Consider the following 20,074-nt stretch of genomic DNA (forward strand, 5'->3'; position numbering starts at 1 on the left):
ATGTGGAGGTTTAATATTTATTTGTGGACAGTGTGTATTTCCAGTTTGCATCAGCAATTCACCTGAGCAGTTTTGCTGTTCACTTGAGTTGTGTGCAACTTCAGAATATGCCCATTTGTATATTCTTTATCACAACCACCTTTGGGATAGGCCATTGTCACATTACACACAATGCATGGCAAAACATCTGGAAGGTTGTCATCTTGATGTTCAAGTCTTTCCCTTCTGAAAGCAGCATGTACAAGCTGTGCTATTTGAGTATAATCCTCTGTAGGATGAGAGGAGAAGCTCACTTCTAGGGTAAAGGAGATGGAGGTTATCCAACCTCCAGAAGCTAGAGTGGTGACAGAATTGTGGCATTACGCCCCATATTCTTCATAGTAATATTATTATATGATCAAGATAGGTCATGTAAATTAGAATTGAAAAGGTTATGATTTACTGAATATGATTATCCTATTTGTATGTATGTATCATTTTGGTATCTGAAGTTAGGAATATTGTCTGTGGTGGATAGAAAGCTGGCTAGATTGTTGGGCTCAACAGGTAGTGATCAACGGCTCCATGTCTAGTTGGCAGCCGGTTTCAAGCGCAGTGCCCCAAGGGTCGGTCCTGGGGCCGGTTTTGTTCAATATCTTCATTAATGATCTGGAGGATGGTGTGGACTGCACTCTCAGCAAGTTTGCAGATGACACTAAACTGGGAGGAGTGGTAGATATGCTGGAGGGTAGGGATAGGATACAGAGGGATCTAGACAAATTAGAAGATTGAGCCAAAAGAAACCTGATGAGGTTCAACAAGGACAAGTGCAGAGTCCTGCACTTAGGACGGAAGAATCCCATTCACTGTTACAGACTAGGGACCGAGTGGCTAGGCAGCAGTTCTGCAGAAAAGGACCTAGGGGTTACAGTGGACGAGAAGCTGGATATGAGTCAACAGTGTGCCCTTGTTGCCAAGAAGGCTAATGGCATTTTGGGCTGTATAAGTAGGGGCATTGCCAGCAGATCGAGGGACGTGATCATTCCCCTCTATTTGACATTGGTGAGGCCTCACCTGGAGTACTGTGTCCAGTTTTGGGCCCCACACTACAAGAAGGATGTGGAAAAATTGGAAAGAGTCCAGGGGAGGGCAACAAAAATGATTAGGGGGCTGGAGCACATGAGTTATGAGGAGCGGCTGAGGGAACTGGGATTGTTTAGTCTGCAGAAGAGAAGCATGAGGGGGGTTTGATAGCTACTTTCAACTACCTGAAAGGGGGGTTCCAAAGAGGATGGATCTAGACTGTTCTCAGTGGTACCAGATGACAGAACAAGGAGTAATGGTCTCAAGTTGCAGTGGGGGAGGTTTAGGTTGGATATTAGGAAAAACTTTTTCACTAGGAGGGTGGTCAAGCACTGGAATGGGTTACCTAGGGAGGTGGTGGAATCTCCTTCCTTAGAGGTTTTTAAGGTCAGGCTTGACAAAGCCCTGGCTGGGATGATTTAGTTGGGATTAGGTCCTGCTTTGAACAGGGGATTGGACTAGATGACCTCCTGAGGTCCCTTCCAACCCTGATATTCTATGATTCTGTCTATTACAAATGTGTTTACACCTGGAGAACACCCACTAGGCAGAATGCAATCAGTCTAGATGGCTGACTGGGAAGGACCATTAGGGAAAACAAGAGGTCTTAGAAGATGCTAATCTCCCACTGAGGAGCCTTCCTGAGGATGTTACAAACAGCCTCAGAGTCATGGCTGCTGTGTCCCTACAGGAGCATGTGACCAAGTCACCTGGTACTGGACTCCATCTTGGAATACCAATGTTTTTCCACTGACTGGGCGTGGCAACCAAGAGGGGAGAGAAAGGGTTCCCACCATATGCAAAAGCTATTTAAGGCAGGGAGTGACATCATTGTAGTTCTTCACTGACTTCCCGCCCAAGAAGATTGCTGGAAACACCTGAGGAACAAAGACTGGACTAGGGGAGAAGGGATTTCTAGCCTGTGAAAGGAATGCCTGGGGTTTTAAGCTGCAAGCAAGTGTAGCTTGCCCTCAAGAATTTCTGCAAACTGCCTAAAACAACAATTAGGGTGAGAATTTGCTACTCATATCCAATCTCTTTAGTATATTAAGTTTAGATTACGTTTTTGTTTATTTGCTAGGTAATCTGCATCGATCTGTTTGCTATCCCGGATAATCACTTAAAATCTACCTTTTGTAGTTAGTAAACTTGTTTTTGTCTAAAATCAGTGTGTGGAAATCATAACTGGGGGCAGAAAGTTGTTGCATATCTTCCTCTACATTGAGGGGGGGTGAATTTCATGAGCTTATGCTGTACAGTTCCCTGTGCAGCGCAAGATGGTATAATTTTGAGTTTACGCTCCAAAGGGGAGTGCATGCCTTAGGAACTGTGAGGTGCCTTAGCTGAGCCTTCCCATGCAGAGCTGATCTCAGGATCTGTGTGTAGCTGCAGCTGGGTGTGTCCCTACCTGTGTGTGTGCTGGAGGGGAAGGGAGCCCAGGCCGGTGAGTCAGGCGGGCTCAGTGGTACCCCAGTTCCATGGGAACCCATCACAAGAATATTTGAGATTTTTGCTGTTTCCTTATGTAATTTGGGCTCTGCAGGGTTTTTCTGTTTTCTTGCTTACCTCAAAGTATTTCTTTGATCAAGGACAGTGATGCATGTATTGTTGTGAAGGGACAATGTCATGAGGGAGTCTAGAGCGTAGACGTGTTCTTCAGAAACAGTAACTTCTTCCAGTATCCTCTTCCAACTTAAATGATGGTGTTGGCCAGACTCTAAATCTGAGTAGTGATTCCACCTCTCCCCATTGTTTGCCATGAGGTTTTTTCACCATCATTTGCACTTTCATTCTACTTCTATCTATTGTCTGTCTGTCTGTCTGAATAAAGCTGTAATAAATTGCCCTTCTGTAGCAATCTCCATCTGAGGATCTCAAAGCACTTTACAAATGTTCATGAATTAATCCTCACAGAATAATGCTGTGAGGGAGGGAAATATAATCAGAAATTTACAGTATGGAAAATGTAGGCACAGAGAGATTAAATGGTTTGTTCAATGTCCTACAGCAAGTCTATGGCATTCGTAGGCCTAGAAACCAGATCCCCTAATCTTGTATTCTAACCACTACACATGCTTCCTTTCTACCCTTACCCATTCTGCTTTATTTTGCCATTTCTTGTGGCTATTTAACACCCTATTTTTAGTCATGCTAAAAACCACTGTAACAATAATAGCTGGAGTAAATTAAAAATGCCCCACAGAATGTTCTTCTTATTATCCTTACAGTTTAAACAAGACTGACCAGCGATTGCTGTTCGCTTGTTTCTGTTGACCCTAGCCATTGCTTGCCTGCCTCATAAAATCTGTTATGCACAAAAGTGCATAAAATGAAGATAAAGTGCCTCCTTCAAGACTGACAAAAACCATTCCTTTGCAGAATGGTAGTTGCAGTGAAAGTAAATAAATGAACGGACAGCAATCACAGCCTAGTTGATGAAACTGTTCAATTAAAGCACAGGCATTTACATGGTGTAATTTCCCTAAATTGCCAATGAGCCCCTTTAGACACAACCAGTGTTCAAATTGATTTCAGCATTGATTTTGGCTGAAGCTGATAAATTTCTGCTTGTTAGTTAAAGTAATTTTGCAGAAGACTTTGTACTGTGGTATTGAAATGTTCATTTAGCTGATGGTTAAAAGAGGAGTTATTTACAGAGGGTTCTACTGTTGTTCTGAGATGGGACAATTCCCCAATCATCTTCTACTTTTAATTTTTTAAGCTTCAGTATACCAATCAATAGGTTATTGGAACTGATTAAAACTTATCCAACCAGCTGCCTCTGGCCGTTTAATTAGAAATGGGATGATTCTTAAATTAAAGTTGTTTTGTTTGCATTGTATACCCATCCTCTAGATTGGAAGATTAAACGAATAGAAACTTAAGCTGCTTTTGTTAGGTGTTGTGTAAACGCACTGTAAGTTTTTTCAGCAGCTTCCCTTGCCTTAGAGGGAGCAGTAATCTAGTGGTTAGAAGTAACAGTCTGCTTACTAGATCAGTCGTGGGACTTTCTTGAGCGAAAGCTATGAGTGATGCCAAAGTGATAGATAGGGGCTGTCCCTTAGCAGAGATCACTTTTTATAATTCTTTTGTTTATAAAACCTGTGCAATCTGATATGTGCACAGTAGAATATCCACTTGATGTAAGCGGTGTTAGAACCATTTATTGTGAGAATTTACCGGCATCATGTTTTAAACTGTGTCCTTATTCTCACTTAGAATTTTCTGTAAAGAACAGTGAGTGGAACAGAAAAGTCAACAGTAATGTCATTAATAGCAGGATGCTGATTTTCCGTTTCTTTCCCCTGAAGTTCCTGAGGGGAGAATGTTCAGTGGTTATTCTGGAATAAGCCAGTCATATTTGAACTTGATATAAAACTATCTTCTGGCTGCATCGCAGAAACATTTTGATATTATAGGCCTTTAAACATTGGCACGCCGATATTTTGCGGACACAGCTTTTGAGAAAGCAAGGTACAAAAGCAAAGATTTCACAAGGGCCTAAAGCTGGCAAGTGGGGAGAATAACCAGGATCATCTCAAATGTACTTACAAGTTTTTTTTTTTAAATCAATGTAAAACTAGTCTGAATTACATTTTTAATCTAAATTTTGTGTGAATTTTGAGCAGAGATTAAATGGAATCCCAATTCCAGCTGCTGTAGGGAATGCCAGAATAATTTTGTTTGTTTGCCAGGTGGTTATCTTTTCTAGGTCTAGGAATTATTGTGCAAAACCACTGTGCTCCTTAAATAGTTCTCACTCTGTGATTAGGGCGTGAACATGTATTTGACCAGAGGCCATGTCAAGGTGAGGACTAAGGGAACAACCTCACAAAGGGATCTTATGGATAGATCTCTTTGTCTATGCAGATCTCTTTGCAGGATCCAGACCCTTTTGTGGCTGTGGTGATAGGAATGGATAAGGGAGATGAGGAAGGAAAGGGAAAGCAATTTGTGTAAAGGATGACTTCCAGATTTTTGGGCTTTGGGTGTGTGTGTGTGTGTGTGTGTGTGAGGAGGGGGAAAGGAGGATTAAGGAAAGTGGTAATAAATGGAAATGACAACTGTACAGATGTTGCTTGGGTAAATGATGTGGGGATCTACTTAATATCACACACACATACACTGGCCCTCACCCTCTTTCTCCATATGTGAAATCAAGTATTGTACATTCACTTTGTACTGTTTCTGGTGTTTGTTTTACTCTTTTGAAGAGTTTAGATTTTATATACAAGCATTTTTTTGGTTCTGTAGTTTAACAACAAATCATTTTGCAATCACTATTCAAGCATTTGTAATAGGATTTTAGACAGAAGGAAGGTTTGCCTAGATTGCTTTTTGAACTAGCAGAGTCCCCATAAAAGCTTCTTTTTACAACTGCTGTTCACTTTGTATTTCCTGTTTTAACAGCCAGAGAGCCAGGCTAATGTGTTTGTCTATTACAGAAGGCAGCAACAACTGTCAAAGTGTTTATTTCGTAGAACCAATCTGAATCTATTTTTTAGATGGCCATTTTAGTAGGTGACAACGCTATCGTTAAAACTCCCGAAGTCTGACCATTAGCATGAAACACAGTGGTAAATCCACACGCGCACACGCACAAAAGCAGTAAACCAAATCTGTGGGTGATTTGCCGCATGTAGTTTGCAGCTGGTGACCGACTTGTCATTCTACAATGTGCAACACTTATTTTATTCATCTTACACAATGCTGTGACAGAATTGTTTTGCTCTAGGTTATTTCTCTTAGGACAAGAAAATGTTCAATCTGTTTGATTCTCTTCAGAGTTCTTGCGTATGAAGAACTGTTTGCTGATGATGCGTGCTATCAAATGAACTGCTGCTTATTGTGTAAACATTTACATTCAGAATGTTGAGACCAGACACTCCTGTAGGCATGTTTATTTCCATTAGGTCTTCAATACCTGAGTTCTGAAGGTCTTCACCATTCCTGTCCTTCTGAAAACCTGTGTTGTGATTCTTTGTCAAGGAGGATTACGCTGTGTTTTCTTTGGAGCCCATCAGCGCTGTTCCGTAGGTGGCCTGATACAGATCTGGGTAAGGCTGAACAGTGTTTGTAGCCTTTGTTGAGTGGAAAAATGCCTTTCTCTTGAACAAGTATTCAGCGGAGAAATGATGAGGTGGAGGGAGGGCAGGAGAAAGATAGATGTATGCACACACAGGAGATGACCTGGAAAGTTTACTTTTCAGATATTCTGAACATCAGGATAAGAAAAAAAATGTTTGCACTGTATTCTATTTTACGAGCAAGTGCATGTGACTACATTGGGAGAGACGTGCACATCTAAGGGCAGAATCTGTCTCTTGTTGATTTGGAAAGGAGAACCTAGTGAATCAAAGATTTTATATATCCTGTCTCTCTCTAGTCAAGCTTAAAATTTTGGAGGAACAATTTCCCCCACTCTCAAACTCTTGTTCCCTTAGAAAACTTATTTTTGGCATAGTCAGTGGAAAGTGTGTGTTAGGACAGTGTTTCCCAAACTTGGGACGCTGCTTGTATAGGAAAAGCCCCTGGCGGGCTGGGCTGGTGCCTGCGCCGCTTCCAGCAGCTCCCATTGGCCTGGAGCAGCGAACCGCGGCCAGTGGGAGCCGCGATCAGCTGGACCTGCGGACATGGCAGATAAACAAATCAGCCCGGCCCGCCAGGGGCTTTCCCTACACAAGCGGCGTCCCAAGTTTGGGAAACACCATGTTAGGATATAGATGGCTAGCTAATCATGTTACAGTATGTTAGGATTGGTTAGGTAAATTTCAGTAAAATGATTCGTTAAGGTATAGCTGAGAATATTACTATATAAATTAGGGGCAAACAGGAAGTAAGTTGGGATTTGAAAATAAGGAAAAAGGAACTTGGATTTAAGCTTGCTGGAAGTTCACCCCAATAAACATGGAATTGTTTGCACCTTCAGACTTCGGATATTGTTGCTCTCTGTTCACGCGAGAAGAACCAGGGAAGTGGGAGGGTGAAGGAATAAGCCCTCTAACAGTATGAAACAAGAACACTGCAATGTTGGAGGATCCATTCCAGTTTTAAGGAGAAAATATAGTCTCATTTAGCTAACCATTCTACTACTTGTCACTGAAAAATCACAATTTCCATCTGGGTTTTGTCACAGTAAGTAAATTTTCAAGAAAAAGAATACTTAAGTGGTTTTGTAATTGTTATAGCTATATTTGCTTTTATTAAGGAAGTACATTTACTGTGTCCTAGTAGAAAGGATTTCCCATATGAAACTGGACGCTGTACTTTTTGTTACTGGCTGCAGTATCAGTAGCATGCCTGAATTCAAGGTCTATTCATTTGGAAAAACCCCTAGGAATTAGTAGGATTCTATAAATAATTTAAAAGAATAATTGCTTCTACTGTTTTCATAGGCATCCCTGAAGTATATTATGTGGCAAGAAATACTTAAACCAACAGTCCTCACTTGCCAGAGTTTCTGAAGGAAGTACCATGTTTTGTCACAGGAACTGTGTTGTCCTGTCACTGTTTGAAATTTTGTCAGCTATTAGAAGGATCGTTGTTCATGTCGCACTCCTTGTCAGTACCCGGCCCGGGTCAGGGAAGCTAATGATCCAACCAGCAAACCAAATTTGATGGTGAATCCAGGTCATGCGCCACCTGAGGCACGTTGCACATACGCGAAGACGACTGATCGTATACATGTGATTACCCAGGAGATTCTTTCAGGAGCCTCTGCAAGTGGAGAGCATCATTTACCTAGTACTCAGTGGCCACGTCACTAATGAATTTACACTGTAGCATTACATCATTCTGTCAGTTTTGCAGACGTCAATTATGTGTATAGCAAGGGGTAGGGAATGACTATTAGTGTAATAGGCAGGCTATGGCTTGTCATTGAATTGATTCAGTCTTATACAGTGAATACCTTATTACTTAGTTGTTTCCATTATTGATGGGGGGGAAATAGAAAAGTAGTTTGCTGGGAAGAATTTAGGAATGGGAAGCAGGAATTCCAGAAATCTAATCCTGGCTCTGATACTGAATCCTTCTGTGATACTGCGCAGGTCGTTTAACCTTGTGTGCGTTAGTTGCCCCATCTGTAACACTGTGGATATAACATTAGTAACTCTTCAGTTCTGTGAGTGAGGTAATATTTAAGTTGCAGATAAGTGTTAAGTTTTTTAAAAATTTTGATTATACTAGATTAAAGGTGAGCAATGATGTTTTTTAGTTACATATATGCTAAAAGTTTTCAGAAACGTAATGTATCTAATCTATGCACTTCTAATGTGCCCATCTCTAAATCCACTAACATATGGGCATAAGCTTTACAGTAAAATGTATGTAATTATGAAAACAACCTGAAAATTGTTTCCTCTCTTCCTCACGTGCCAGGACCCAAGTTCAGAGTTCTTTGCTTTTCCTAAAATAAATGATATCACAAACTCTTAAAACTCTGTAATAAAAACATCTTTTTGCTCTGCTTTTAGGTATTAACAAACCCCTAACTTTTGCAAGAGGAACACAAAACTATTATCTCAGGGCATGGCAGGCTTAAAAACACCCAAAACAATCAAACAAAAAAACATTTCTTTTCACTTTTGAGACATATGTATTTGTAAGTTTGTGTCTGTTCTTTTTGGTCTGTTAAATAACCTTTTTGAACTTTGAGGTGTTTATATGATGTGCTGCAGAAATTTGATGTCTCCATTACATGTATGAAAGTTTTAGATCTTTATCAGAAAAGATCTGATGAACTCCAGATTATTTTATGAATAAGAGTCAGCCTAAACCATCATTAGTTTCTCCCTTTATTTTTCTGTGGTTTAGACTTTCAGGCAGAGAGAGATGGAAAAAAGTTTTTATGTGTAATATAAATTCCTATGTTACTGTTGAATCTCAGCTCTTTATTTCCTTGTATTCTTTCCTGTACAAAACTGCTCTTTTATTTTGATGTTCTGAGGAGTCATCTGGAATTCTTCCCCCTAAATCCCCTCAACGTCCACATTATATTGTTTTAGCTTCTGGGGGAGAAAGGATACACATACCACCCTCCGAAGTTGATCAGAATGTCTCTGATGTTAGCTGGAGGACGTTGTTTCCTTCTTTACCCAGAATAACCAGCCTCCGCCCACAGACTTGGTCATACTGCCTTAGTGAGGCTCCCTGGGTGAGCTTTTGATTTTCAAAGTAGAGGAGACAAAGTTATGCTGAAGGACTTGGCTTGCATTGGGCCCTTCAGGGCTTTCGGTGTCTAGGGACATGGTTAAGAGCCAAGGTTAATAAAATATTTGACACAACTGTGCCAGTCTTGCTTAGAAGCTATTCACTGTAATGGATGTAGAGGGCTAGAATAATGAATGCTGATGGAAATGCGAACAAAGATTTCAATTTCCTTTCTGCAGTGGATATGTTCCAAAATCTATAGGAGTTGGAGTCAGTCTTTCCCATACTTATATAGTGTATTGTGGCTTTCAGCAATCCTCTCTGAATCACATACTTTTTCACTAATAGAACTTCCCAAAACGGAAACGTCAACCATTTATTTCATCTAGATTTTCAGTTGCTAGGCAATCCCACAAGTCACTTTGTTTTGAATTCTCCTGTGGTTTCTAGTACAGTACACCAGGGCAGGGGTCAAGGCCATAAATAACTCTTCTTCACCATATCTGCGTGCCAGCTTCGTTGGCCTATTTGTCCGCTTCTCCCACAGCCATTGCTATCCTATTATGCCACCTCTTATTCATAAAATGTCCTATCTGAGCTGGGCTGCAAAGCCACTACTGTCTCTTCTGCCTCCCTACTGAAGACTCATTTCTTCTGTGAGGCTTATAAGAACCCTATTGATAAGTCCTCTACTTATTTATTCCAACCATTTGATTTAATCAAATATAAGTTTTGGATTATTTTTAGACTCAGCACTTAGTTGAGTAATGGATTAATCTTATTCATGCTGCCGCTTCTCCTGCCCTTCCCTATTGTGGCATTATCCCCTTCACCTAATTGTGTCGCGTCAAATATTAGTTTGTAGGAAGCTCCTGGGAGAATGGATCTTGTCCTTTATCTGCATTAGAAATGCACTCTTAGATGGCATTAAAATAATCATGTTCTTTACAGTTTTTTCAGCTTCTAAGCAATGTCACTCATTGCTTTAGTGTGAATTCTTCTGTGGTCTCTAATACGGTATTCTGTGGCTTGGGCGTACTTTTCAACCCATTACCTTTCAGCTCACCCTCTGAAGACATTAGTTCCATATGTCAACTGCAAGCGTCCACTTCAGTTAATGAAAATCTAGAGCATTGACTTCAAGAGATTTGAAGGGACTGCAGCATCTTATAGGGTTGGTCCCCAAACGAGAATACCTGAACTGTGTATTTGTTATCTCATTAACATGTTTCACCTAGAATATTCCTAGTCTAGAACAAAAATTTACCAATTGTACTTCGTTAACAAAACTGTCTCTGAAATACCTGATTAGCTGGTATTGATTTATGCCTGCTTCCGAATTTTGGAATTGCAATTTATGAAAGAGCTGAAATCTTGGTCAAGAAAGCTGGGATTTGGTGGTGTTAGAATATTATAAAAATTGTTTTATTTCTGTAGAATTTTCTCACTAAAATCCTAGCAGATAGTATAGTTTTGGATGTTGTTATTGTTTTTGTTTTGTTTTGCTGTTGGAAAAATTTAGTCAGTGCAGCATAATGTTCACTGTAAATGTATTGTCAGGTTGATGGGATAAAATGAATGTTTTATTTTTTAAGCATGTAGGATCTTACCTGTAATACTTCTACAGCAATGGAAAGACTCCCACTAACTTCAGTGGGAGCTGGATCAGGCTTCTAATGATATAGCTGAAAGACGGAAACAAACATTTTTCAGTTTGCCATAGTGATTGGTAGGTAATGCCTCTGATGAGAGGAAACCATGAACAGTGCATTGCGTGGCATTAATTACACATGCACAGTGTAAATAACATACAGAAATGGGGAGAAATGAAAAGGATCTGTGCAGTTGTAAATGGAAACAAGACTTTAATAATAACGTTCAGATTTGTGAGTAGTTTACATTTGCATCGTTCGAAATTGCCTTTTAAACTTCTTGTTGCAGAACTTGGCTAACTTGATGTAATGCTGCCTGTTCAATTTTTCCTTAACAATAAATGATTTATAGCTGTCTCTTCCCAATCATCTGGGTTATAGCTTTTGCAGCGGTTCATTTGCAGAGCAAAAATAAAGCCTGAACACAAAAAATAGAGAAATGGACTTGCTCTTCCATGGCTGGTTTCTGTAAGGTGTGAACTCTTATAAATTCAAAACGTAGTTTCCCTGGGATATTCTGCATGGTGCAATGTTTTGGAGTTTGAAACAATGGCTTATTTCCTTTGGTTGGTAAGAACTGATTTAGCACAGTTTTAGAGGAGATAAGCCTATAGAAGTTCTTTGGTCATTAAGTCAGTGCCAGTGTATTGAGCTGAGCAAACAAAAAGTGATTAGAAAAATATGAGAAACACAAGTCAAAAGTGAAGGTAAACAAAATAATATCCAGCCTCATCTACACTGAGAGATAGCAAGGAAAGCTGAGTGAATAATATCATTTTGAATCAACCAAAACATTTTAGGTCAACTCAAAACATTTTTTGGTGTTTTGTTTTGATTTGCCCTTGTCTGTGTTTTGTTTTGTTTTTTAAATTGGCCGAAGTGGAAAATGAAATGCTATTTTGTAGTGAAAACTCAAAACAAAATTTTGGAATTGGTTGAAATGAAACATTTCAACTTAAAAACAAAATTTAAAAAATAAGGTTTTTTGTTGCATGGCTTTTTTTATTTATTTATTCCCCCCCCCCCCAAAAAAAAACTATTTGTCAAATTCCACACAAATTTGATAATAGTTTCAGAGCCCCCAAAATGCATCTTTTGGCAAAATCTCTATTCACAGAAAATTTTTTGACCTGCTGTAGTTTCGAGGAAGCCTGTGATTCGTTATGCGAGGCTTCCTGATGCATAAAATATTAAAAAGTGAGACAGTCTTTAGTAATACACTGCTCTGCAGTTCCACTTAGCGTCGAATCCTCTGGACACTGGTGGACAGCCTGCGGTCCTCATTGTGGGCCACACTCTGCCATAGATTCTGCACAAGCTATTCTTACTGAAGTCAATGGGAGCTGCACAGATATTTTACTATAGCAAAATTTTGCCCTAAGAGCAAAAGCCAACTAAAAAGTGTCTGTCTGCACTACATAAAATCTGATATGGAATAAAATCTATTATTCATTGCATATTGTTTTTACCTGCGCTTCTATAGATTTATTTTTATTGAGCAAATTATTGCAGATCTTAGAATTAACATGCAACATCTAGTTAAATTAGCTCTTTCACATTATTCAAATGCATCCTCAACCATCAGAATTTGTATCAGAACTGTCCCTATTAAGCAACAGGCGTTGCCTTTGCTTTACTTCAATGGAAGAGATTTAAATTAAGTATCTCTGCCGACCCGAGACCGGATCCTGCCAAGAGCTGAACGCTATCAACTCTTAGCACCTTGCAGGATTGGGCCATTAGTGTGTCTTTGTGAGAGTGTACTACATTGAACTTGCTACCTTACTTCGTCTCACATGTCCCATTCTAGCCCAGTGAGGCTCTTTTACTCAACCCTTTCTCTTCTGGGTGACAGTAAGATGTGTAAAGAGTTGTCTCCTGGAATGGCGCTGTATATTATTGATAAACAATATTACTTTAATCTCTGCATATTTACTCATGGATTGGGTGCTGGGTACATTTAACAAATGTAAAGAAAAAACAAACCTTCAGGGTCAGAATATTATTCTATGGGCTTTTTAGGATAGGATTCTGCAGCTTCCTAAGGGTACTAAATCTTTATATATTATCTATGCTGACACTAGCCAGATTGGTTAATTCCCGATTGCTGTTCTATCTCATATCTAACAAAAATATTTTCTCCACACACTCACTGGAACAGGTAATTACTGTAGCAAATGCAGACTAATTTGAAGTGTTAGCTGTTAATTAAAACACTGCCAAGGTGTACCATTGTCTTTTGGTGTAACCAAAGCTCCTATTCAGACTTCATTAATCACTTTACAGTTATTGTGTTGAGGAAGGTCAAGACAATTGAGATGCCATATCAGTCTGAAGTAAACAAATTCCCTTTCTCCCAGGTAGCATGCCATTTGCAAAGTCAAGGGACACACTGTACCCATGGGCATGGTGTCTCCTTTGTGGTCCAGTTCTCAATGATAATTAAATGTTAAATTGGTACTGTCAATGCTCTGTAAACCAAACCAGGTATCTGCCCTTTGCTGGAAATTTAACCCAAACTTCCACGGATGAATTAGCGTGCATCATAATTAAATAATCAAGTCTTCCCTTTTAATTCACTTGGAAACAGGAGACCTCTCTTATGGAAAAAAGATCAGCTTTCTTGACAAGCTAATTAAGTTGCCAAACTGTCCAGCACAGTACAGATTAAACTAACAGACGTTAAGCATGCTATCCCAACCTGTTCATTTTCTTATCATTTCTGCGGATCTTCAAGTCAAAATGTTTTGCCACTGTTGGTTCATCCATAGTTACAGAATAGTTCTTTTACTCCACCTGACTCATTTATTATGCATTCAACTGTCAGTCTCTCAGTTATAGCTTCATCTGACAGTCCTGTGTTCTGCACCTTAAATTGACATTAAATAATACTGATTTCAATGCATAGTATGTAAAATATTGTCAGTCCCTATAAGTTTATGCTATTCACATATTTATCAATATTATCCCATAAATTGTTGATTTAAGATAATTTTAAATGAGCTTTTTAAGCTCCCAAGCCATTAACAGAAGTTATACAAACAATTAAAAATATAAGAGTAAATGATATTCTTGTCCTGTACTATGAATAATTTTGCATGGGAACAAAACTATTAAAGTTTTCTTCAGTGGTATATAGTGCTACGGTATTGTAATTCATTAAAGTTAATGCCACATATATGACAATATTGTACGTAGTACAATAAACCAGTACTAGACATTAAAATTTCTGAAGCAAAAAACTTTAATGGTTGTGTTTATATTCAAAATTTATATATAGAATTTTTTTCTCATACTTTTTTAGTTTCTTGGAACGATAAGGTTAGGATTATATTGTTCATCTTACAACAGCCAATTATAAATATTCTGTGAGACAAATTGGTACAAACTGCCCTTGGATTACTGTGCAAAATCATTTCAAGTACACGTAGACATTAAGGTGTAGATGCATTGTTATAATACAGATATTAATTATACTATAGACAGATGCAGAATGTTGTTTTCACTAACTAATATTCTGGCTAGTCTTTTGATTTCTATGAACAATCAATCACCATTGGGTGCCCCTTTGTCTTAACTCTCAAAATATCTGCAGGATTAGAGAGGATTAGTTTGTGCTATGAATATGTAGAATATGAATATGAAGAATATGTATAGAGTTGTGATGGGGTGCGACTCACCACTGCGGCGCCCCCTGCTGAACGTCTCCAGAATCAGCTCTGCTACCCAGTGCGAGCCAGTGCGCCCTCTTCTGGTGACATCTTGCCGCTGTCACTCTGCTCCAGGGACCCACGTCACTCCCAGGATTGCGACGTCCTCTTCGTGACACAGCCCTCTGGCTGTGCCGCACTCTGTGCTCCCCCCTCCTGGGGGACAGTATCACAGTCCACTGTCCAGCCACTTCCCTCAGTGGCTTCTGCAGCCAGTTGTCTGGCCACTTTCTCAGTGGCAAGGTAGGAGGAGGTGCGGAACCCAGGCCTGCCCACTACCCTGGGTCCTGACCCAGGGACCCTGTAGATGGCAGCCCTGTCCCCTCCAACCTCTCAGTTTCTTTCCCTGGGAAACATCCCTGCAGCCCCCAGCACTCTCTTTGCCCTTGCCTCAGGGCCTCAGCCTGCAGATCCCTGCAGCCCGCCAGGACCTGCCTTTAGCTCCCCGGGTCTCTACCTTCAGCACTGCTCTGTCTGGGGTGCTTGCTACCTTCAGCCTGCAAGGCAGTCAGTCTTCCTCCCTCCTCAAGCTCCAGGAAGTGACTGAAGCAGCTGTGGTCTGCAGCCCTTCTTATACGGGCCAGCCTGGCCCTGATTGGCTGCTCCTCTCAGCCCCTCTCTGATTGACTGCCTCCTGCGCAGCCTCCCAACGCTATTAACCCCTTAAAGCCTAGTGTGGGGCAGGCGCCCCATCACAAGGGTTTATATCATATTTGCATTACTTTGTAATGAACTCTGAAAACAAGTCTGTTCATATCCATATCCACATTACTATGCAGTATAAAATTTCCTTATGTATCTGCCTATCTACAAAACATGCATAAACATCATGTGGAAACTGGTGGATCATCTAAAAAGTTTTACTGTGCATAAATTCATTTTTCTGATCAGTTGTTTTTAGACATAGATGCCTTGAAATACTTTTGCTGTTTGGAAATATTATAGGGAAACTGGTTTCCAGTAAAAGTGTTAATGTGAAATTAGTTATATACAGGTTGCATATATGTGTAAAGGTAATTTTGCGGGATCTCAAGTTGTTTAATTTTTTCCCCTCATGCAGAGCATATCATGTCCCTAGTGGAAAAATACTGGCAGTAAAGGTAAGCTATTATAGTAATTTTCTGGGGGTTTTTGTTTTGTTTTTTAATCTTGACGTTGGTTTCTTTCCTCTCCCTTTTTATAATTATCAGACCTTAATTTGCTTCATTGCATTAAAAAGCCACAGTACTTACGTAGGGAAATCGCATTGCATAATCTAACAAATCAGAATGACCACAGAGCTCCCAGATGACCAGCTTTCACATAGTGGTAGCTGGGGGATTATTCTGCATTGTGCTTCAGGCACCACTACGTTCCCTCCCGCCCCCATTTAAGTTAAGTGGGTAAACCTGAGAATAGCTGTGGTGTACCATGGGGATAAAAACCAGTTGGCAATGATTCTGCTTTACCACCTGAATCCTAGAATTACAGAAATAAGTGGTAGAAAGGTCTCCTAGGCCATCCTATCTGTTCCTCTGCTGATGCAGAAGCATTCTGTAGAGTATATTCTCTTTGTGCTTTGTGAGATGATTATTTCCCTTGGGAGATTGTTCTGCTTTCTAAGAGATCTTGCTGTTCTGAAAATTTTCTTCATAGTCTTCCTAAATTTTCCTTTGATCATTTGTATCCAAGTGTGGATTTCTCTGTGTCAGCATTTTTAGAACCTCCTCTGAAAGTTACTATTGAATTATTATTATTTATTAAGATAAGTGACAATCCGGACTGAAGTTTGACTGAAAGCTGTTAACAAATAATGAAAACTATTTCTGATTCCACTGCACCAAGTTAGCATATGTAGAGTTGAATAACAAATACAATTTTATATTTTAAAACAAAATATTTGAAAATAAGTTCCTCCTTTACTTATCAGCCAAGCTCTAAACGTAGGTTTTTTGTGATACCACTAAAACTTAAAAACAGTCCACAAAGTTCAGGAAGATATTTGCCTTTTTGTGTTCGTTATGGTTTGGCAACTTAAATAGGTAACTAAAAAAAGAAAAAGTTTACTTTAATTAATTTATGTAAAAATTACTTAGAAATGTATGTACGATTTAAGGTTTTCATTAGGACTCTCTTTTCTCCCATCCTATATCTAACCAATGTTTTTTCTAACATCACTGAGTTGTGTTGAATTTTATTTTGCGAGGGGAGGGTGTATTTGCAGCCTAGCTTCTGAAAGCAACATTACCACAATTTACTCGTGTGAATTGAAGTAAATGGAGCTTCTGGTTACGGGCCTGTGCCATAAGACCTCCATATAGGGAATGCTCACTGACTTCAGCGTGTGTTCCATGCACTGAGGGCTTCAAGGATTGGGCCCTGCTTTTCTGTGCTTTCAATCATGTATATTTTAATAAATTTTTCCAGCTTTGCCTCTGACTTTTTCTGTGGGGCAGATAAAAATTCCTTTTGTATTTCACGTAAAATAGATGAAATACATAATTACGTATTTTGATTTGACCCATTGAAAATTCCTGTGCATATGAGAAAAGCAAATGTTTGCTGACTCCCTTTCTCAACTGGCTCTCTGAATGCAGGAAATGTTTGAAGTCTAATGGCTCTCTGAATGAGAGCCCAGGATGTGGAACTCAGAGAGGAGATGAACTCAACGAATTTTGCACATGCATACCGAACAAGCGTCTTTTTTTTTTTTAAACATTTTCAAGTATTGTGTTTGTCATTGACAAAACCCGTGACAATCAAATGGAAAAGACAAGAATTCGCCATAGTCACAATAAACAAACAAGGGATCATTTTGTATAAGTAATTCTGAACAAGAATTTTAACAGGAAAAGACTTTTTTTTTTTTAAAATGTGGGGCCGAAAATGTTCTTCCCCAAGATTTATTTCTCTTTTAAAGGCTAAAATGACTGCCTGTTGAACTCTGCCCCCATCTCTCACTGGGTAGGAGTCCTGCCTCTTTCCATGCTCCTGCTCTCTTGAGAGAGATCTCTTCCAAGCCACATACAGAGGAGCCTCCCTCCCTCCCAGCCTGGCACAAAGTTACTCAGGCTTCTTTCCCCATAGCCCGATCTCCTGAAGCATGTTGCCGCCATCCCACTATGAGAACAGTCAGAAATTGTCTGCAAGAGGTGGTGGAGCAAGTGAGGGCACAGTTCTTGGAAGAGGGCGGGGCTTGTCAGGATTAACTACATGCAAGAGAGACTGATTCCCCCCACCCCACCTTTCATTTGCAAGAAAATCTTTCCCTCCAAAGAACCTCACCTGGTTGTTTTCCTCAAGCCCTAAGGAGTCGACCAGTCCCCAAGGGTTAGTTAGTATCTTGTGGGTTTGTTAGCCTGGATTTTGATTGCTAAATGTTACTACTTTGATTGTCCATATCAATATTAATTAAAATGTACGTGTTCTATGCCCTTTCAAAAATTATATTGCAGGACGTACGTATTGTCATGTGTTTATAACATCATGGTTGCAAAAGCAGGAATCAGGAAACCTGCATCTCTGTCCCCGTTTTGTCACTAATTTGCTCTGTCACCTCGAGCAAGTCACTTACTCCTGACTCAGTTTCCCCATCTAAAAAATGAGGGTGTTAAGACCTTTGTCCTGATAAGAATGTTGTGAGGATTGATCAGTGTAAAGCAGACAAATAATAGAGGACACTGATCTCTGAATGGAAAGGGCTACAAACGTGTAAAATTATTCTTACATGAGTATATTTCTGTTAAATGTAAATATTACATATGATTTGACAACCCAAGTTAACACTTGTGAAACCTGTTGATTAGGTGCTTTGTGCTGGTGGATAGACTTGAAAATTGCAAGTAGACTGAGCAGAAAAAAAATACATGTTATAGACTGAAGCCCTCTACATCATTAGAGTCTTCCATAAAAACTTTTCAGCTAGATAATGCATGGAGGATTTAATAGATTTCCTAATATTAGTTATTTTCTAATTGGGGGAAAAATCCATCTAAGAGTGGATGAAAAATCCTAGCATTGTGTGTATTGTGGCTGATTGCCATTCTTCAGCTGCTTTAGTTTTTGCTGCTCTTAAACTAGCATTTAAATGGACCATTTGATTAATCATTTGTATACTGACTATAATACTCCCAAATTTCCTTTGAGTTGTACATACTGTAAAAGACAATTATGTCGCCACAGATTAAATAAGTGAATTAAAACAGAATAGCAGCTTAATTTGACCTGTGATTTTGCTCTCGTTCCCTTTAGTGGAACGTATGCCACTCCAGCAAATAGATGAAGTCATCCATGACAGCTTGTGATGAATTGCCGTATTTATACTGGATATTTTAATAGCCTCACACTAATTTAAATTGAGCACAGAGTAAATTATAATTCAGTCACTTGACTGCTTGTATTTAACTTGACAACTCATCCTTATTTGTCCTGGAGGTGTAGTGGAGAGCCGAGGAAATGTGCACAGGTATTTCTCTCTTAGATTTAACCCTTCCTATTTGAAATGTTAAGTATTCAAATTCTCATATGTTTTATGCCGCTTAGCATGTTTATAGATTGCTTTATTTTAAGCAGGGGAGTTGATATTCTTAATACTACTGTCATTATTGGGGCATTCTATCATTCCATCCGGAGGGAAGGAGCGTGTGGTGGTTCAGGGTCCAAGACTGGTAGACAAGAGATCTAGGTTCAATGCAGATGTTACACAGAGTAGCTGTGTGACCTTAGGTAACTCACTTAGGGTATGTCTACACTGCAATTCAACACCTGTGGCTGGCCTGTGTTAGCTGGCTTGGACTGCAGGGCTGTAAAACTGCAGTGTAGACAGGCTTCAGGTAGAGTGAGGGTGTGTGTGCGTGTGAGGGAGGGTGTGTGTGTGTGTTGCATTTCTGCTTATTGTTCCTTCTTCTTATTTGTTTCCTGGTTCCTTCTCCCTGAATTCAGTGTCCCAGTTCCTTTCCCTGTGTGTGTGTGTGTGTTCATAGAGTCGTTCTGTGCCTCAGTTTCTCATCTGCAAAATGGGAATACTACTACTTTCCTACCCTGGAGTGGCATGAGGCAGAATTTATTAATGCTTATGAGCTGCTCAGATACTCCACTGTTAAGCATCATAGGTATGTCATTAAATAAAATGCTTCCTTCCCAGAACTCTCCTCTATAGCGCCACTTGTGGATCATCATCTCTGCTAATTTTGGGAGAGCCGCAGTTGGGTCAGACACTTCTGATCCACCATTCCCACTCTGGCTTTGGCTTTTCTAGAAGGTAGATAGTTGCAATTAGCACCTGAGTTTTTCTCCATTTGTCAGGAATGGCATGGTGTTAAATCACGTTTTTTTCTGCCTTGCGAAAAATTAGTTAGTCCCAGTTTAAGGCGTTTTCTGTGTTTAAAGCTGTTTTGCTAATGCACACCACATTACACTTCATTTTAGTTACTTATTCAACTTGTGGTTACATATGGCAGTAAATCCGTGTATTAATTTAGGGTTGTACAAATAAAAAGTAAAACTGCAGTGGGCATAATA

At 39.7% G+C, this 20,074-nt stretch overlaps 1 protein-coding gene across 2 annotated transcripts in view; it reads left to right on the forward strand.

Annotated features, from left to right (window-relative positions):
- MAP2K5 (mitogen-activated protein kinase kinase 5) overlaps nt 1-20,074 on the forward strand; it is a 188,516-nt gene that overhangs the window by 37,759 nt on the left and 130,683 nt on the right. For both annotated transcript variants that reach the window (XM_024199528.3, XM_024199529.3), the window contains exon 8: nt 15,636-15,675. In XM_024199528.3, the coding sequence (XP_024055296.1) occupies nt 15,636-15,675 (40 nt within the window). The remainder of the gene's footprint in view (nt 1-15,635; nt 15,676-20,074) is intronic.

Source organism: Terrapene carolina, unplaced genomic scaffold (assembly GCF_002925995.2).
Source record: "Terrapene carolina triunguis isolate 2854851 unplaced genomic scaffold, T_m_triunguis-2.0 Scaffold67, whole genome shotgun sequence".
Classification (NCBI taxonomy): Eukaryota; Metazoa; Chordata; order Testudines; family Emydidae; genus Terrapene; species Terrapene triunguis.